The 14,784-nt window shown below is 50.6% G+C and overlaps 1 protein-coding gene across 6 annotated transcripts in view; it reads left to right on the forward strand.

Moving 5' to 3' along the window:
* Positions 1-14,618, forward strand: part of TRAPPC10 (trafficking protein particle complex subunit 10) — a 105,212-nt gene extending 90,594 nt beyond the window's left edge. For 3 of the 6 annotated variants that reach the window (XM_058296322.2, XM_071214995.1, XM_058296324.2), the window contains 7 exons: positions 509-609; positions 3,449-3,575; positions 4,652-4,822; positions 8,779-8,901; positions 9,262-9,439; positions 11,026-11,220; positions 11,513-14,618. In XM_058296322.2, coding sequence (XP_058152305.1) covers positions 509-609; positions 3,449-3,575; positions 4,652-4,822; positions 8,779-8,901; positions 9,262-9,439; positions 11,026-11,220; positions 11,513-11,751 — 1,134 coding nt within the window. In that variant the 3' untranslated portion in view covers positions 11,752-14,618. The remainder of the gene's footprint in view (positions 1-508; positions 610-3,448; positions 3,576-4,651; positions 4,823-8,778; positions 8,902-9,261; positions 9,440-11,025; positions 11,221-11,512) is intronic. The other 3 variants (XM_071214994.1, XM_058296323.2, XM_058296325.1) reach the window with 1 other exon arrangement.
* The last annotated feature ends 166 nt before the right edge of the window (positions 14,619-14,784 follow it).

Below are 14,784 nucleotides of genomic sequence, written 5' to 3' on the forward strand. Positions count from 1 at the left end.
AATAGAGGTGTCCCACCTCCCTTTTTTGTAGAGTCAGGAGGCAAATACGTTTATTTCCGTTAAAGTGTGTGATGGGTGAGTGAATGACTATTCTCCCCTCAGCACGAACCTTGGTTGGTGTGAAGCTGAAATGGGGCCGAGCCTGCCTCCTGCCCGCAGGGAGCAGCGGCCCTGCCCTCCCCACGCCCAGAGCAGGCCGGTTCTCGGCCCAGGCACGCGTTTGGTCGTGGGCCGTCGGCCACGCTTGGGTGAGGAGGCTTCGGACGCCAGGGACACCTCCCAGCGGCTCTGCCTTCGTTGCGCTCCCTCTCCCGTCGGAGCACACGGCCCTGCGCCTCGGCGCCCGGGGCTGGTTCGGGTGTGCGTGCTGGGGGTTTCCTTTCTGAACAACAGTAGTAAAAGCAGGAGAAAACGTCTCGAAAGCTGGCAGCACTGCCCGTTTGGACGGGGTGCAGTGCCTCGCACGGGTCCGTGGCGTGGCTCTCAGGCGCTGCCTCTGTCTCCCCAGCTGTCCATCGACTGCCCGTGGTCCATCTACTCCACCGTCATCGCGCTGACGTTCTGTGTGCCGTTCAGGACCTCGCACACTCTGCTCTCCGCCGGGACACGGTACGGGGCTGGGCGTCCCCAGCCCGCAGCGGGGCTCTCCCTTGTCTCCGCCTGGCTTCCATGAGGCTGGACTAAGTTGGGGTGGGCCCTCCTCTGAAGCTGGGTGGCGATGATAAATTAAGAAGCAAGTGTTTATGTAATCTTCCTCTTGTTTCTTAAAGTTTGCAACTTTCCATTGATGAAGATCATTTTAACATTTACATTTTCCTTTTTCCTCTTTAGAAAAATAGTCAAACTTCTTTGAGGGAGAAATAGAACTCGTGATATGTTTGGACGTTTTTTTCCTCACTATTTTAAAGTGTTCCCAAGACTCACACTGTTTTACTTCTAAATACTCATCTTTAGCAATTAAAGGTGCTTTCTCACACTATCGCCAGGCCATTGTCCACCGTTAGAATGCACAGTAGCTGCCTGGTCTTTGCGGACACGCAGCCTGTTTTAGCCGGGCTGCCGAGGCAGTACGCCAGAACCGGGCTGGCCTTTACAGTGGGGATTTATTAACTCAGAAGCTGACAGTTCTGAGGCTGTGAACGTGTCCAGATCGAGGCCTCGTCAGAACTGCTTCTCCCGGAGCAGCAGCTGCGGGCCGTCAGGCATGTGGGCGCCCGCGGGCTCGGCCTTCCGCTCTGGGCTCGGCCTTCCGCTCTGGGCTTGGTTGCTTTCAGCTCTGGCTGCGCCTTCTGCGGGTGTCTCTCCAGGCTCTGTTGATTCCACTTCTTGCTCTTGTGGCTTTCCCTCTCAATCTCTGTTCCTTCTGTACTCCTGGGTCTTTTCTCTGTGTCAGCCCCTGTCCCTGCATTCGCCCTGTTTATACAGGACTCAAGGCCCTCCCCGGGTCACGTCCTGCTGAGGTGGCCCGCTTACAACAGGGTCCTACCCAGAGTGGATTAGTTTCAAGCACGATTTCCCTGAAATAGTCTCAAGCTACCACACAGTCCCATTCCTCTGTCCCCAACTATCTTAAAAAATTGTTTATATAGGTGGTGTGGGTGATGTAGGATCCAACCCCATTTGGTTGTCACGACTCTTAGGCTGTCTTCCTCCCTCTGCCTGTCCCACTGTTTCCATCCATTGGTCTATGAAGGCCCCTGTCCTGGATTTGCCACCCCCCACACACACCGGATTTCCTCTCCTGGTAGCTACCTCGACATCTACACTGTTGACACTCAGAGTCTCGTGGTTCTTTACAGTGGGGGGCCGTCCTCTGTGTTGTAGGGTGTGGTGCAGCCTCCCTGTCCTACCCACCAGGTGCCATGGCTCCACCCCAGCTGGTGACCCTCAGACATGCCTGCAGATGTTGCCCGGTGTGCCGCCCAGGATAGGGTAGGGGCACAGCCATGCCCGGGTGAGAGCCACCGCTCTCCAGGCTCAATTAGACCAGGCTCACTTGTGCACAAGGAAACATGGAGATCTGCGTGCTTCATAATGGCAGTGTTGGGAGCCTCGGGGAAAGGGCGTCCTCTGCAAGCGAGGACACCGACACTGAGCCTGGTGTCCAGGGCAGGCCCCTCTGTGCTGCCCCTCTCTGGAAACAGACACTCCTGGACCTGCTTGGAATGGACCGTTACACAGGCAGCTTTGTTCATGCGTGTGCTTGACAAATTACAGCAAGGGAACTAAGGAGAACCGGAGACGCTTTTTTAAGAGTTGGTGTCCTGTTTCCAGGCTTCCAGGACTAATCCCACACCATGGTTGGCTTAGGCAGCGGAATTTGTTGTCCCACAGTCCGGAGGCTGGAGGCTGGCTTTCTCTTGGCCCAGCAGCCTTTCGGGTGCCGGCCATCCTTGGGGTTCCCTGGCTCTCCCGCTGCAAGGCCGTGTCTTCTCCTTTCTCTTCCAGCTTGCAGGGGCTTTCTCTCCCTCTGAGTCTCGTCTTTAAGGGCTCCAGTAATCTGGATTAGAGCCCACCTTCCTAAGTGGGCCACACCTTAGCTGAGGACAGATCTTCAAGAGCTGCCTTCTCCAGGGGCCTGACACCCGCAGGGCTGCAGGTCAAGGCCCAGAGCATACCTGCACTGGGGATACATGACACAAGCTGCCACCGCTGGCTTTGCAAAACTCTTGTTTACGTGTAACGGAAATGAAAGGAAATCTGACTTTAGTTCCTCGGTGAGTAGCCCCCACTTAGAGCCGTGCTGTGGGTCTCTGGCCTGTGCAGCTCACGGCAGTCTAGTGTAGATTCAGGATATCAACTATGATCACGCAGGGAAGAGCCCTATCCATTTTCCCACAGAAGTAGCTCGTTTCAAAAGATGTTTCCAGGAAGCGGACTTGGCCCAGTGGTTAGGGCGTCCACCTACCACATGGGAGGTCCGCGGTTCAAACCCTGGGCCTCCTTGACCCGTGTGCAGCTGGCCCACGTGCAGTGCTGATGCGTACAAGGAGTGCCTGCCACGCAGGGGTGTCCCCTGTGTAGGGGAGCCCCACGCACAAGGAGTGCGCCCCGTAAGGAGAGCCGCCCAGTGCGAAAGGAAGTGTAGCCTGCCCAGGAATGACACCACTGACACAGTGACACACTGACACAGCAAGATGACGCAACAAAAAGAAACACAGATTCCCGGGCTGCTGACAACAACAGAAGCGGACAAAGAACACACAGCAAATAGACACAGAGAACAGACAACTGGGGCAGGGGGAGGGAGGGGAAAGAAATTAAAAAATAAATAAATAAAAGATGTTCCCTCACATTTTTACCTGTGGGATCAAAAGGAGAAATGTATAAAGCACCCTGTTTTCGTCCTGCCTTGTTATTTTTTCAGTCCCTAGAGAGGATCTTAACAAAGCTGAAATATATCAAGTTCTTAAATGTGAACATTACATTTTTTGTTCTCCTACTTTAGGAAGTATATCCAAGTTTGTGTCCAGAATTTGTCAGAACTTGACTTCCAGCTCTCAGACAGTCATCTCGTGAACTTGGGTGACAGCACCGACGTGCAGCTGATGCCGTTGAACACGCAGCCCCGGCAGGTAAAGAGCTGCCCCCACTTCCCAGAAAACGGAGTGAGAGCAGGAATGGAAGGGAGAAGTAGCCCTCTTGTTTTTGATGAAAATAGCAGTGTGCTTTGAGGTTGGGCCTTCAGATGTACAGAAGAATCTTCCTGGCAATAGTCAAAACTCACATGCAGCTGCATCCTCTCTGAAGCCACAGCTTTGCTTGGCGTGATGTGTGCGCTCATACTTCATTTTCTGGGCTGAGTGGCACAGTGGATGGATTAGGAAATGTTTTGATAATTGTATTTTTAGAAGACTTAAACCTAAACTTGTCCTGCTCTATCTGAACACAAGCTTATTCTTGAGCCTCATGTTGATTTGACTAGATGCCCTCACCCTTTATGAAAATAGTGGCTCTTGTGTCCTGTCTCTAAGTGAGTCCCTGAGCATGCCTGGAGGAAGCTTCTCAAGTGCTTCCTGGCAAGTGCTCCTGCTGCCTGGCTGTCTGGACCTTGCTCTTCCTGCTCAGTTCTCACGTGTGGTTCTAGGGGTGTGTGCTGAGTGTTTAGAAGAGCGAAAGTGTTCTCAATGGATGTCTCTGTCTTTTGCATTTTAAAAGGATTTCTCCTTTTTAATTGGTTGACAACATTTTTACGTACTTTAGAAATGTATGCAATACTCTATATTAATAAATAAGCTTTAAGCCTTTCTTTAATGATCTGCTATGCTGCGAAGCTTGTGTAGTCATTAAAAATTAAAATGTAGGGAGTGGATGTGACTCAGTGGCTGAGCGCCTGCTTTCCATGTACGAGGTCTTGGGTTCAATCCCCAGTACCTCCTACAAAAGAATTAAATTATTGTACCTGATTTTAGGTAGCATTCCGCTGGAGAGCAAGACCAGGGGGAGGGACTGAGGGCAGTGGTAGATGATGCAGGACCGTGCGCTGCTCAGGTAGAGCACGAGGCAAGGCCGCGCGGGCCCTCTCATGCCCAGGGGTCCCGTGAGGCAGGGCCGCGCAGGGTCCTTTAACACCCACGTGTCTCGGCAGTGACTGGAATTGTTGCCCCGGTGAGGCTTGTGATGCTGTGCGCGCTGACCGCTCTCTTTGCAGCACATGCACAGCAAGCAGTCGGTGTTCTTCGTCTGGGAGCTGAAGTGGACGCGAGAGCCCCCGCCTCCGCTGCACTGTCGGTTCTCCTTCGGATTCTTCCCGGCTTCTGAAGAAGAGCTGTCTGTCTCCTTAAAGCCGTACACTTACGAATTCCAAGTGGACAATTTTTTTGTATGTAATGTGTTATTTTATTTGGGGAGGTGGGTATTGAAGGGGGAGTATGCCACAAAATAAAAGGTGGCATCATAGTCTTTATAATCAAAAATGCAAAGAGACAAAATCTTTTGATCCAGTGGAACAGGAGATGAGGGAGGAGAGCTCGTGCCTGAAGCGTTAAGTCACGCGGCTCCGCTCTCGACCTTCAGGCCCTTCCCCCGCCCGCGAAGGCGCGTTTTTAATGCCAGCGCCAGAAGCCGCCTTTCCCTTCTGCCTTTCGTCTCCTGTACGTTTACTTAGTCACTTCCTAAAATGTTTATCAGCGTCATTCCGCCTTGATCATTAGCTTCCACTCAGCGGCATTACTGTATATGGCATGCTTTTGTTTAAAGAAAAATGTTTTAAAAACTTATATGTTCAATATTATGAAAATTGTCTTACACCCTTCGCTTGTTTTAGTGGAAGTGGTTTAAATACGAAGCTACAGCCAGCAGTAGGCTGGGTGAGTGGGCGCAGGTGTGGTTCTCTTCCTTTAGGGAGTGGCTGGGTTTACTGGTATTAGGCAGGTCTACAAGCAAACCCACAATTTTCTGATGCTGCCTTCCCTCCTCTTCACCGAACAAATTGTTAAAGGGTGTTTTGTGTGAAAGTGTTTGTGTTTATCACTCCTGGTGTCAGTAGTTTTTCTCTGCCTCCTTCCAACCAAAGATATTGCTGTTTTGAACCTTATATTTAACTTAACTCTCCTTAGCGTATTTTGTCTTTTTGTAATCCAAACATACCTTTTTGACGTATTAGCAGCTGAACATTAAATCATTAGTGTGGTGAACACCAGTTTGTTTACTGCCCTTAGCAGATTTCACTGCCATTTTTTCCCCTTTCTCTTCAATGTAGGAGTATAGGGAGAATTTTCCTTTAGAACTGTGAGATCTGAGTAAAAGTACAGAGAAAAATATTTGGTGGATTGCACTTCTCAAAACTGATGTTCTCAGGACCAGATTGATAGCACTTTCTTAAAAAAACAGCTTTATGGAGATGTAACTGCTGTACCACAGAGTTCTGCCACGTGAGGGGTGCGCGTCATGGGCTGTCAGTATATGCCAAGTGGTGCCTGCATCACCGTGATCTTACTTTGGAGCACTTTGATCATTCTACAAGGAAGCTTTGGACATAGCCACCTGCAGTTACTGCCCACCACCTCCTTTCTTCAACCCCAGGCAACCGCTAATAGACAAATCTGTTTTTATAGATTGGCCTTTTCTGGGCATTTCATAAATGGGATTATACTGTATGTGTAGCGTAATACTTTCAAGGTGCATCCGTGTTGTGGCATGTGTCAGGCCATCCTTCCTCTTCCACCTGCGTGGACCATATTCTGTCCACTCAGTCCTCGGTCGGTGGCCATCTGGGCTGCTCCCTCGGGGCTGTCAGGAGCAACGCTGCCCTGAGCCCTGTGGGCAGGCCTGACGTGGCCATCGGTAGATCCCAGGAGGGCCGTGGCTGGGTCAGATGGGAGCTCCAGGCTCAACATTGTAAGGAGCTGCAAAACCCTTTTCCAAATGACTGCACCAGTCTACCTTCCCACCAGCGCTGTGGGAGGGTTCCAGTCCTCCACATCCTCACCATCACTTCCGGTCTGTCTTTGGGTCCAGCCACCTGATAAGTGATAAGGCCTCTGCCTACCATATGGGAGGACCCGGGTTCAATCCCTGGGGCCTCCTGGTGAAAAAGAAGAGAAAGTGTGCCTGCATGGTGAGCCAGTGCCCATGCAGTGACCTGAGTGCCTACACAAATGCCCAAGTGGTGAGCCAAGTGCCTGCGTGGCAAGCCAAGTGCCCACATGGTGAGCTGAGTGCCACGTGAGTGCCCATGTGGCTAGCCGAGTGCCTGCATATCAAGCTGAGTGCCTGAGTGGTGAGCCAGCGCCCACGCAAGTGAGCCAAGCAGCTAGGTGATGATGCATCAAAAGAGAGACAAGGGGAGAGTCAAGGTGAAGTACAGCAGAAACCAGGAACTGAGATGGCACAGCTGACAGGGAACCTATCTCCACATCAGAGGTCCCCAGGATCGAATCCTGGTGAATCCTGGAGGAGAAAGGAAGAAGAGAAGACAAAAAGAGAAATAGATACAGAAGATCACACAGTGAATGGACACAGACAGCAAAAACAGCAGGGCGGGGTGGGGGGAGAACAAAATGAGGTACTTTTTCACCCAAAGTCTGTTGTCATGCAAGATGGTGGGCAATGTCTGCGGGGGTCCAGCCTTCTTCCTCTCCAGGCTCCATGGGTCCAGCTTCTTCCGATCTCAGCTGTAGCTGGCACAGGCCTGTCTCTCTTCCCAGGGCTCATCTCTTTCTGGGCTCAGCTGCTCTGCTCACTTCACAAGGTCAGCTCCAGACTGTCAGGTGAACGGCTCTGCTCTCTCCCTGGGGCTCCAGCATCAAAACTCAGTGCTCTCTGTTTTCCTTCTCTGTGTGATTACTTCCGGGTATGAGTGTTTTATCAGCCCAAGGGGGGTGTGGCCTCAACCCTCCATACCCTAAACTTAACATAATTTACTCAAAGGCATCTCAGCTGAATCTTAACACGATCAAAGGGCCTCATGCCCAAAGCAACAGACAAGTTTACAAACATACTATCTCCTTTTTGGAATTCTTAAATAATACCAAACTGCCACAACACCTGTGTTGAAGATCAGCTGGCTGTAGGTAGGAGAGTGGACTCCTGAAGAGGCAGATTTTCCAGGTTGCTGCCTCCCTGCTGGCCCTGCCCTAGTACTTTCCATGACTTCCGTGCTGCTCTGGAACGCAGCTGACCAGCAGTGCTCAGGGGCCCCCACATAGGAGCAAGCGCGCCTGCTGCTCGGCACTGGTGAGACGCATTCTCTTCCTCCCCTGGCTTGGAGACGCTTCAGACTGCAGGCTCCGCCCAGGGCTCCTCGAGCTCGGCAGCTTTCAGCCAGCCTGGTCACTGCCCGTGCTCTCTGAGCAGCCTTCCTCCTCCACACTCCCTCACCTCACCCCGTAGAGTCCAGCTCCCCGAGGTGTACTGGGCAGGCCCTCGGTGGGGGCCGGCCCCCCTGTGGCTCTGGGTGTGGGGTCGGGCTGCACACACCCCCACATGGCCTCTCTGCCCCCCTGGGAGAAGTTTGTCCTGTTGCCACAAAGACGTTCTTGGATGTTGTGAAAACCACGGAGGAAGGCCCAAGCACTGCAGTTAACTCCCAGCAAATTCTTTTCTTGGTATCAGGCTTTAAATGGCTGCTTTTCCAAGTCCTGAAGGCTGTTTTTTTTTTGAACATATCCCAATACCAACAGATCAGTTTTCTTAGTTGAGTTACTCTGTCACTACTTGGTACGTAGTCACTGGATGAGCGCCTGACTTGAGGAAGTGAGTGGCCCGTGTGCCGCAGTCAGGCCAGGTGCCGCCTGGGCAGCAGTGACAGAGACGCTCTGTCGGGACTGCTGATGTCGGTGTGCGTGGCCTGTCTGTGAGAACAGGTCCTGGGGGCACGTTGTGGACTGCTGGCCAGCACCAGGGGACGACTGTGGATTTTGCTAGTTGTGACAGTGGCACTGTGTTTCTGTAAAAGAAGGTCCATGTTTTTTAGACATAGTTGTGGTTTCCTGGCTGCTGAAACAGCCATGCACTTGGGTGGCTTCAACAGCAGGAGTTAATTGGCCCATGGGTTTGGGGCCAGGGAAAGACCAAAATCAAGACGTCATCAGGACGCTGCTCTCTCCTAGAAGGCTGCCGCGCTCGGGGCTGGCTGCTGGCCGTCCTGGCTCTCGCTTTCCTGCCCCATGGCGATGCACACGGCGGCCTCCTGGCTTCTCTGGGTTCCTAGACTTTGGCGTCTTTCTCCGGCTTTCTCTCGCTCTCTGTCTGAATGTCATTCTGCCTATTAAGACCCACCCTGCTTGGACTGGGCCACACCCCACCTGGCATCCTCACCCAAAGCCTGCTTACCAGGGCCACGCCCACGGGAGTGGAAGTACGATTAGGAGCATGCTTTGCCGGGGACAGCGCCACACCGCCATGGACCGCCAGGAAGCCACCAGGGAGCCACCAGGGACGTGTGCACAGAAGTATGAGGTGAAGCGACAGGCTGTCTGGAATTTGCTTTAGAGTGCTTCAGGCAAAATAAATAAACGGAGTGAGAGGGAGCAGGGTCAGCAGGAGGAAGGGCAGGTGGCGCCATGAGGCGCAAGGTGGGCAGAGCAGTCGTGCTAGCCTTTCTTCTATGTGTGCTTGGAAATGCCCGGCATTTGTAAAAGGCCTTAAGGCCCTGAGAACTTCTTACCCGCAGCAGGACTTGTTAGAGGAAACGATCCCAGGGGCTGCTCTGGCTGAAGTGGGCTACCAGAGGCCAGGCACGCAGGCTTTCCAGTCTGTCAACAGCACCACGTGTGCCTTACACACACCCCTGTCCTCTGCTCTCCCTTTCCTGCCCAGACGTTGTACAGCGTGAGAGCTGAAATCCTGCCCCCGGTGGGCATGGAGTACTGTAAGACAGGTGCGCTCTGCTCCTTGGAGGTGTCCATCACGCGGCTCGCGGACCTCCTGGAGGTGGACAAGGACGAAGCCCTGACAGAATCCGAGGAGTACTATACGACAAAGCTCATGTATGAAGGTGGGTTGAGAGCCTGGTGTTTCCATTACTTTTGTGATAATCCGGTGCCAGAACAACTCACCCGGTGTATCACCTTGACCAGAGAATGCTCTGGAATTAGAAGACCGTGTTTACCAGTTTTTGTATATCCTGTGGGCCTACGTGCTCAGGATTCTTACCTGGATTCATGCTTCCAACCAGTATCTACCAAGGGGTTGCCAGGCTCCGCCAGGAGCAGGATGGCTTTTAGATCTGCCTTTCCTTCCTTCACGTGACGCAGGCGCGTTCTTTTACCCATGGCGCAAAGCGCAGGCTCCATGGGCAGCGGCCCTGCTCCCAGTCGTGTCCCCTGCCTCCTGCCTCCAGCTCCCTGCCCGTCCTGTCCACCTGTGAGCAAGCCCCTCCTCCCCCCTGGCTGCCTCTCCATGTCCTTCTGAGCCTCTGCGTCAGGAGCACAGCAGTTCTCCAAGTGTTCAGTGTTAGGACACTCCAGCTAGAGATAGAAACAGCTGTTTTCAGAAATAAACACATAAACTGAGGGAGAAGAATGATGTGGTTTTGCATTTCACGCCTCTTTAGCACCTGACTCCTCTCTGCCTCTGTGCCCGGTCCGCGGCGACACAGCGCCCGGCCGAGGGCAGAGCCGCTCTGGCCGCGCTCAGCTCGGCTGGAGAAGGAGGAATATTTAACAGCCTTTCCAGATCACTGGATCTTCTTTGCTCCTTCCCCAGCGAGTGACCAATGGCGGTTTTTGAAAGGCTAGTCTCTTCACGGAGTCCGCAGTCTGGCACTTTGAATGGATCTTTTACCCAGACGTGGTTTTGCAGCACCACGTGTTAGTTCTTTGGAAAGTGTGGATTTCCGAGCAGTGCGGGTTCTTCTGAACTTGAACACCATTTCTTCCCCTAAATCTAGCACTCAGTCTTGTGGACTTTGCTGCTGGTCTCATTGGGAAATTCTGAGTATTGAGGCATAGTCAGGGTCATAGTGGCAAATGCAAGTTTTCCAAAATTCTAATTTTTGCTTAGTCTCAAATCGTACCATTGGCAACAAATACTGCTGATGGTTTTCCCTGAAGCGACAGGCTCGCCTCCTTCATTATTGAGACCATGCCTGCTAAATGTCCGAGACTGAATGCCCATCGCCTGCCCCCCATTCTCCCCTGTAAGGATGGGGTTCTGCTTAGCAGCAGCTAGCCCAGCCCTGTTTGCCATGGGTGCCTGCTGTGTGGCAGCGCCCAGCACTGTGCTGCCCCGACTTTAACAGGGCAACCGCACTCTGGAAATGTTACACGCAAATATTTCAGAGCTCAAGTCAAAATTAAGCCAATGTTCATGTTTTAACTTTAGTGGGAAAAAGTGGTTTTCCCTCTGTGTCTGCTGTGATCCAGTCTGAAATAGAACAAGCTGAACATTGAACTAAAAGAAAAACTTATCTTGGTTATTATGTGTGTTTTATTTTAAGGTGCAGGTACAAGGCGTTGAAATCTCTATTACATTTTCCAGTTGTGGGTGTGTGAGAGGACTGGTTACTGTATGGCTTCTGCTTTGGGGTGAATGCCCAGTGACCTTTCTGAACTAAAGCAGGGGCTCCCTTTCTGGTTTCAGTCGTGGACAACAGCAGCAACTGGGCTGTGTGCGGGAAGAGCTCCGGCGTCGTCTGCATGCCGCTGGCCGCCCGGGCCACGCACAGGGTCCGCATGGAGCTGATGCCACTCTTCGCCGGGTACCTCCCCTTTCCCAACGTCAGGCTGTTCAAATACCTCCCCCACCACTCTGCTCACTCCTTACAGCTGGATGCTGGTAAGAGCATTTCCAAGAAGTTTTAATTTAAGTAATTGAGGGAGTGGTCACTTTGTGAGGAGCGGTGTTAAAGTAACTTGGCAAGAATGGGTTTGAGAATTAGCAGCATGTCCTCTGTGCTAGGAGAATCTAATACCAAAAATTTAGCACAGGACGTGAGCCTCAGTGTCTGCTCTGGGGGCCGATGCCGTCAGCTGTGCTGACGGTCAGCTCCTGAGGCTTTGCTCTCTGCTCTCCGGGGTGGCATGGGCTTCCCGTGGCTGGGTCTGGTCTGACTGCGGTGTGTTTGCAGACAGCTGGATAGAAAACGACAGCCTGGCGGTGGACAAGCACGTGGATGATCCGCTGGAGAGCGGCAGCGTGAGGAGCAGAGGCAGCACGCACTCCTCCAGCAGCGCAGAGCCCAGAGGCCTGCCCATGCCCCGGCTCCAGGCGTTCCCTGCCGGTCAGGTCTTCAATGCCAGCACCGGCCTGCAAGTCCTGGTCATCCCCAGCAAAGACGACCACGTTCTAGAAGTCAGTGTTACATGACGCCACCTTCTGTTAGCCCAGCAACTGTCGCAGAGGGGGCGTGATGCACGTCAAAGGATGCTCCCTGACTCCTCGGTGACCTTCTAGCTCCACCCAGCCTCCTGGCGACCCTGTCTGCACTGCAGTGTCACTGGCGTCGGCTGGGCTGTTGTTGTTTTCACGTTGTGTATGTAGAATTATTTGTCACTTCCTCATCCCCTGTCCCTGCGTCGCTGTTCTACTGTTTTGCCCCAGAGCCTCAGCTTAACTTAGTCACTCGCTGCCCGTAAAAGGTATTTCAACCTGGTTTCTCTGAACTGAGCAGCCTCGTGGCCTGCCGGTCCTGCTGTGGAGCTCCACTCGTCCCTCAGCTCCAGGACTGACGGCGGGGGCTTTCTGGTCAGTGGTCTTTTGAGGGGAGAGAGCCCGGGCCTGACCCCACCCCACCTGGGAGTGTCGCTCTAGGGCAGGCGGGTGGCAGCGGGGTGGGGGTGGGGAGGTCCGTGAGCTGCCAGAGCCTCGGGGTCCATTCGCTGTCCTCAGGGGCTGTGGAGCCCTGTTCAGGGTGTTCCCGTTGGAGACCAGACCAGCGTGCCAGGAGCAACTTGGCATTTGAAGAGTTTAGGGGTCAATCTTTGCAAAACCGTGTTCGTCCCCATAATGTTGAATATCATATGCACTTGGAACTAAATAGATATTTATTTTAATTATCATTAAATATGTGGGGATTCACATGTTTTCTTTTTCTCACCTTTAAACTTAAAGCCTTTCCATGTAATTATAACTAGTAATCATCATTTTCCTTTTGCACCTTAATTCTGAGACATGTGCAGGGAGGATGGGAGGGTCCTCTCGGTGTCTTCAGGTCTGCTTGCAGGGAAGGACTCACAGCCTGGAGTCGGGACCTCTGCTGCTCCTGTAAATCGCAGCCATCCCATACCCACTGATTGATTGGCTTTTGGTTGTAAATTTAATTGTATATATGGTTGATTTATTCTTTTTAAAAGTACAGACTAACCGATGTAATGTTTATGTATAAGTTGTACCAAAAATCAAGGACAAAATAAATGTGTTTGTTTTTAATGGTGGTGAAAGTCACAGCTTGTAAATAGTGTTGTATGTTTTAAACCTTTTCCAGATCTCCAAAGCAATGTATTTTTGTATATATGACATAGAGTACTCTTAAATTCACTGGCAAAGTTTGATTGGAATTGAACTTAATGAAATTAAGCCCACAGCCATAGCCAGGCCCAGCAGAGGGCGGGCCTCACGGGGTCCCCACAGAGACGGAAGGAGCCCTGGGTGGCTCAGCTGGCTGGCTGCAGCGGAGGACCAGGGCTCAGTCAAAATTGTACAGCACTCACCCGTGTCCAGCATCCTGTATGTTGGCGTCAAACCTTCAACAAATAAAGGTGGTGTGATTTTCCCCCCCCCCCCATGTCTTTTCATTTGTTTAGGTCTAGGTCAGAGGAATATGTAAAGAAGAGAAATAGCTGTCCTTAATTGAACTTTTCAGAAATTTACCTTCCTTACATGCAGTTTAACAAATACAGTTTACTTGTTAGGCAAATTAAACTTTCAGATTCTTATAATAGCTTGGAGTTTCTAAAAGAAGAGTTTTTATTATAAAATTTGACAGTGGCCCAACAAATCTGCCAAGTGCTGTTAATGACAAGATCTCTGAGATTTTATTGTGCGGGAAAAGCCTCAGAGCCAGGAGAGCAGGGCTTCCCTCCCCACTTCTCCACCTGGGGAAGGACTTGATGTCCACTTGACTTCGGCATGAGTTGCTATGTCTGCGTTCTACTCCAGTATGAAATTCCCTGACGTGTAGTTAGAGGAAGAAAATGAACAGGGAACCCAAAATGCTTTTGGTTTCTTACTGTCTGAGAAATGAATGAAATCAGATTTATGACGGACTGCTTTTTGTTGTGGTTTAGACAAGAAAAATGCTACCCAAAACTTTGTCACCTTTTTTCCCTTAATATCACAAGAGTAACTAAGATGCTGTAACTGAGTTTTGTTTTAAAGTCAGGTCTATGTGTTTGAGACAAGCTGGTTTTGTTGATGAAGACATAGCTGCTGTTAAATGATTGTGAAGCCAAATTTAGAAGTCTATCTAAAAAGCCAAGAATATGCAGCCATTTTACAAATATCTGTGGGACATGTAAATACTAGCAGTGGGAAAAGAAAACTTTATAATTTTTGTGAATTTCATGGATTTCATGAATTTCATGGATTTCATGAATTTCCTATGATGGGAAGAATTATAACTTGTCTACTCTAATGTGGAAATTGCATTTAATCAGAAAATGACTTCTACCTGCAGTTTCGGAGTCAGCAGAGCCCGGAGGGGGTCAGATTCCTGTTTTACCAAGGCTTGGTCTCAAGGATACACATCCCACAGAGTGGGTTGAGAAGGTGCATCCAGGCTTCTCTTCAGTTTTCCTGTAGTGTTTAAGACTGAACACAAAGTCAAATAAAGGAACACTCTGGGTGTGTGTATAAAAATGAAAAATTGTACCACTCTTTATAAGAGAGCAAACTGCTGATTTAAATGTTTCACTTTAGACTGTAATTTCTTAAAATAAGTCTTACTTGATTCTTAAATATTACTTCTCATGGAAACAGCCCTTTCTCTAAATTCAGCCATCATATACATCAGGTTATATAAAACCTGAAAGCATTAATACGATATGCTGGGATTCTGTGACTGGAAAAGGTGGCAAGTTGATGGCTTTGATTCTGCAGGTATTATTTCCATTTTCATGGTTATACTATGAAAGTCACTTTTCACATTCTGTAATATATCGTTAGACTATAACCATTGTATTAAAACTTTAAAATGTAAGCATTACAGTTCTGAAAATACACATTTTAAGAAGAAACTGCTGTTTTGAACTTTTGTTGTGGGGTTTGAATAGTCCCGGGTATAAAGTTAAAGGATTTTCTTGTTTTCATTCTGCAGTCTTTTTCCTCTCGGGCATAAATTGTTTGCTTTTGGAGAGTATTAGGAATACTTTCATAAAATCAGCAAAAGCTGATACATTTGCG

This window comes from Dasypus novemcinctus, chromosome 4, assembly GCF_030445035.2.
Source record: "Dasypus novemcinctus isolate mDasNov1 chromosome 4, mDasNov1.1.hap2, whole genome shotgun sequence".
In the NCBI taxonomy this organism is placed as follows: Eukaryota; Metazoa; Chordata; class Mammalia; order Cingulata; family Dasypodidae; genus Dasypus; species Dasypus novemcinctus.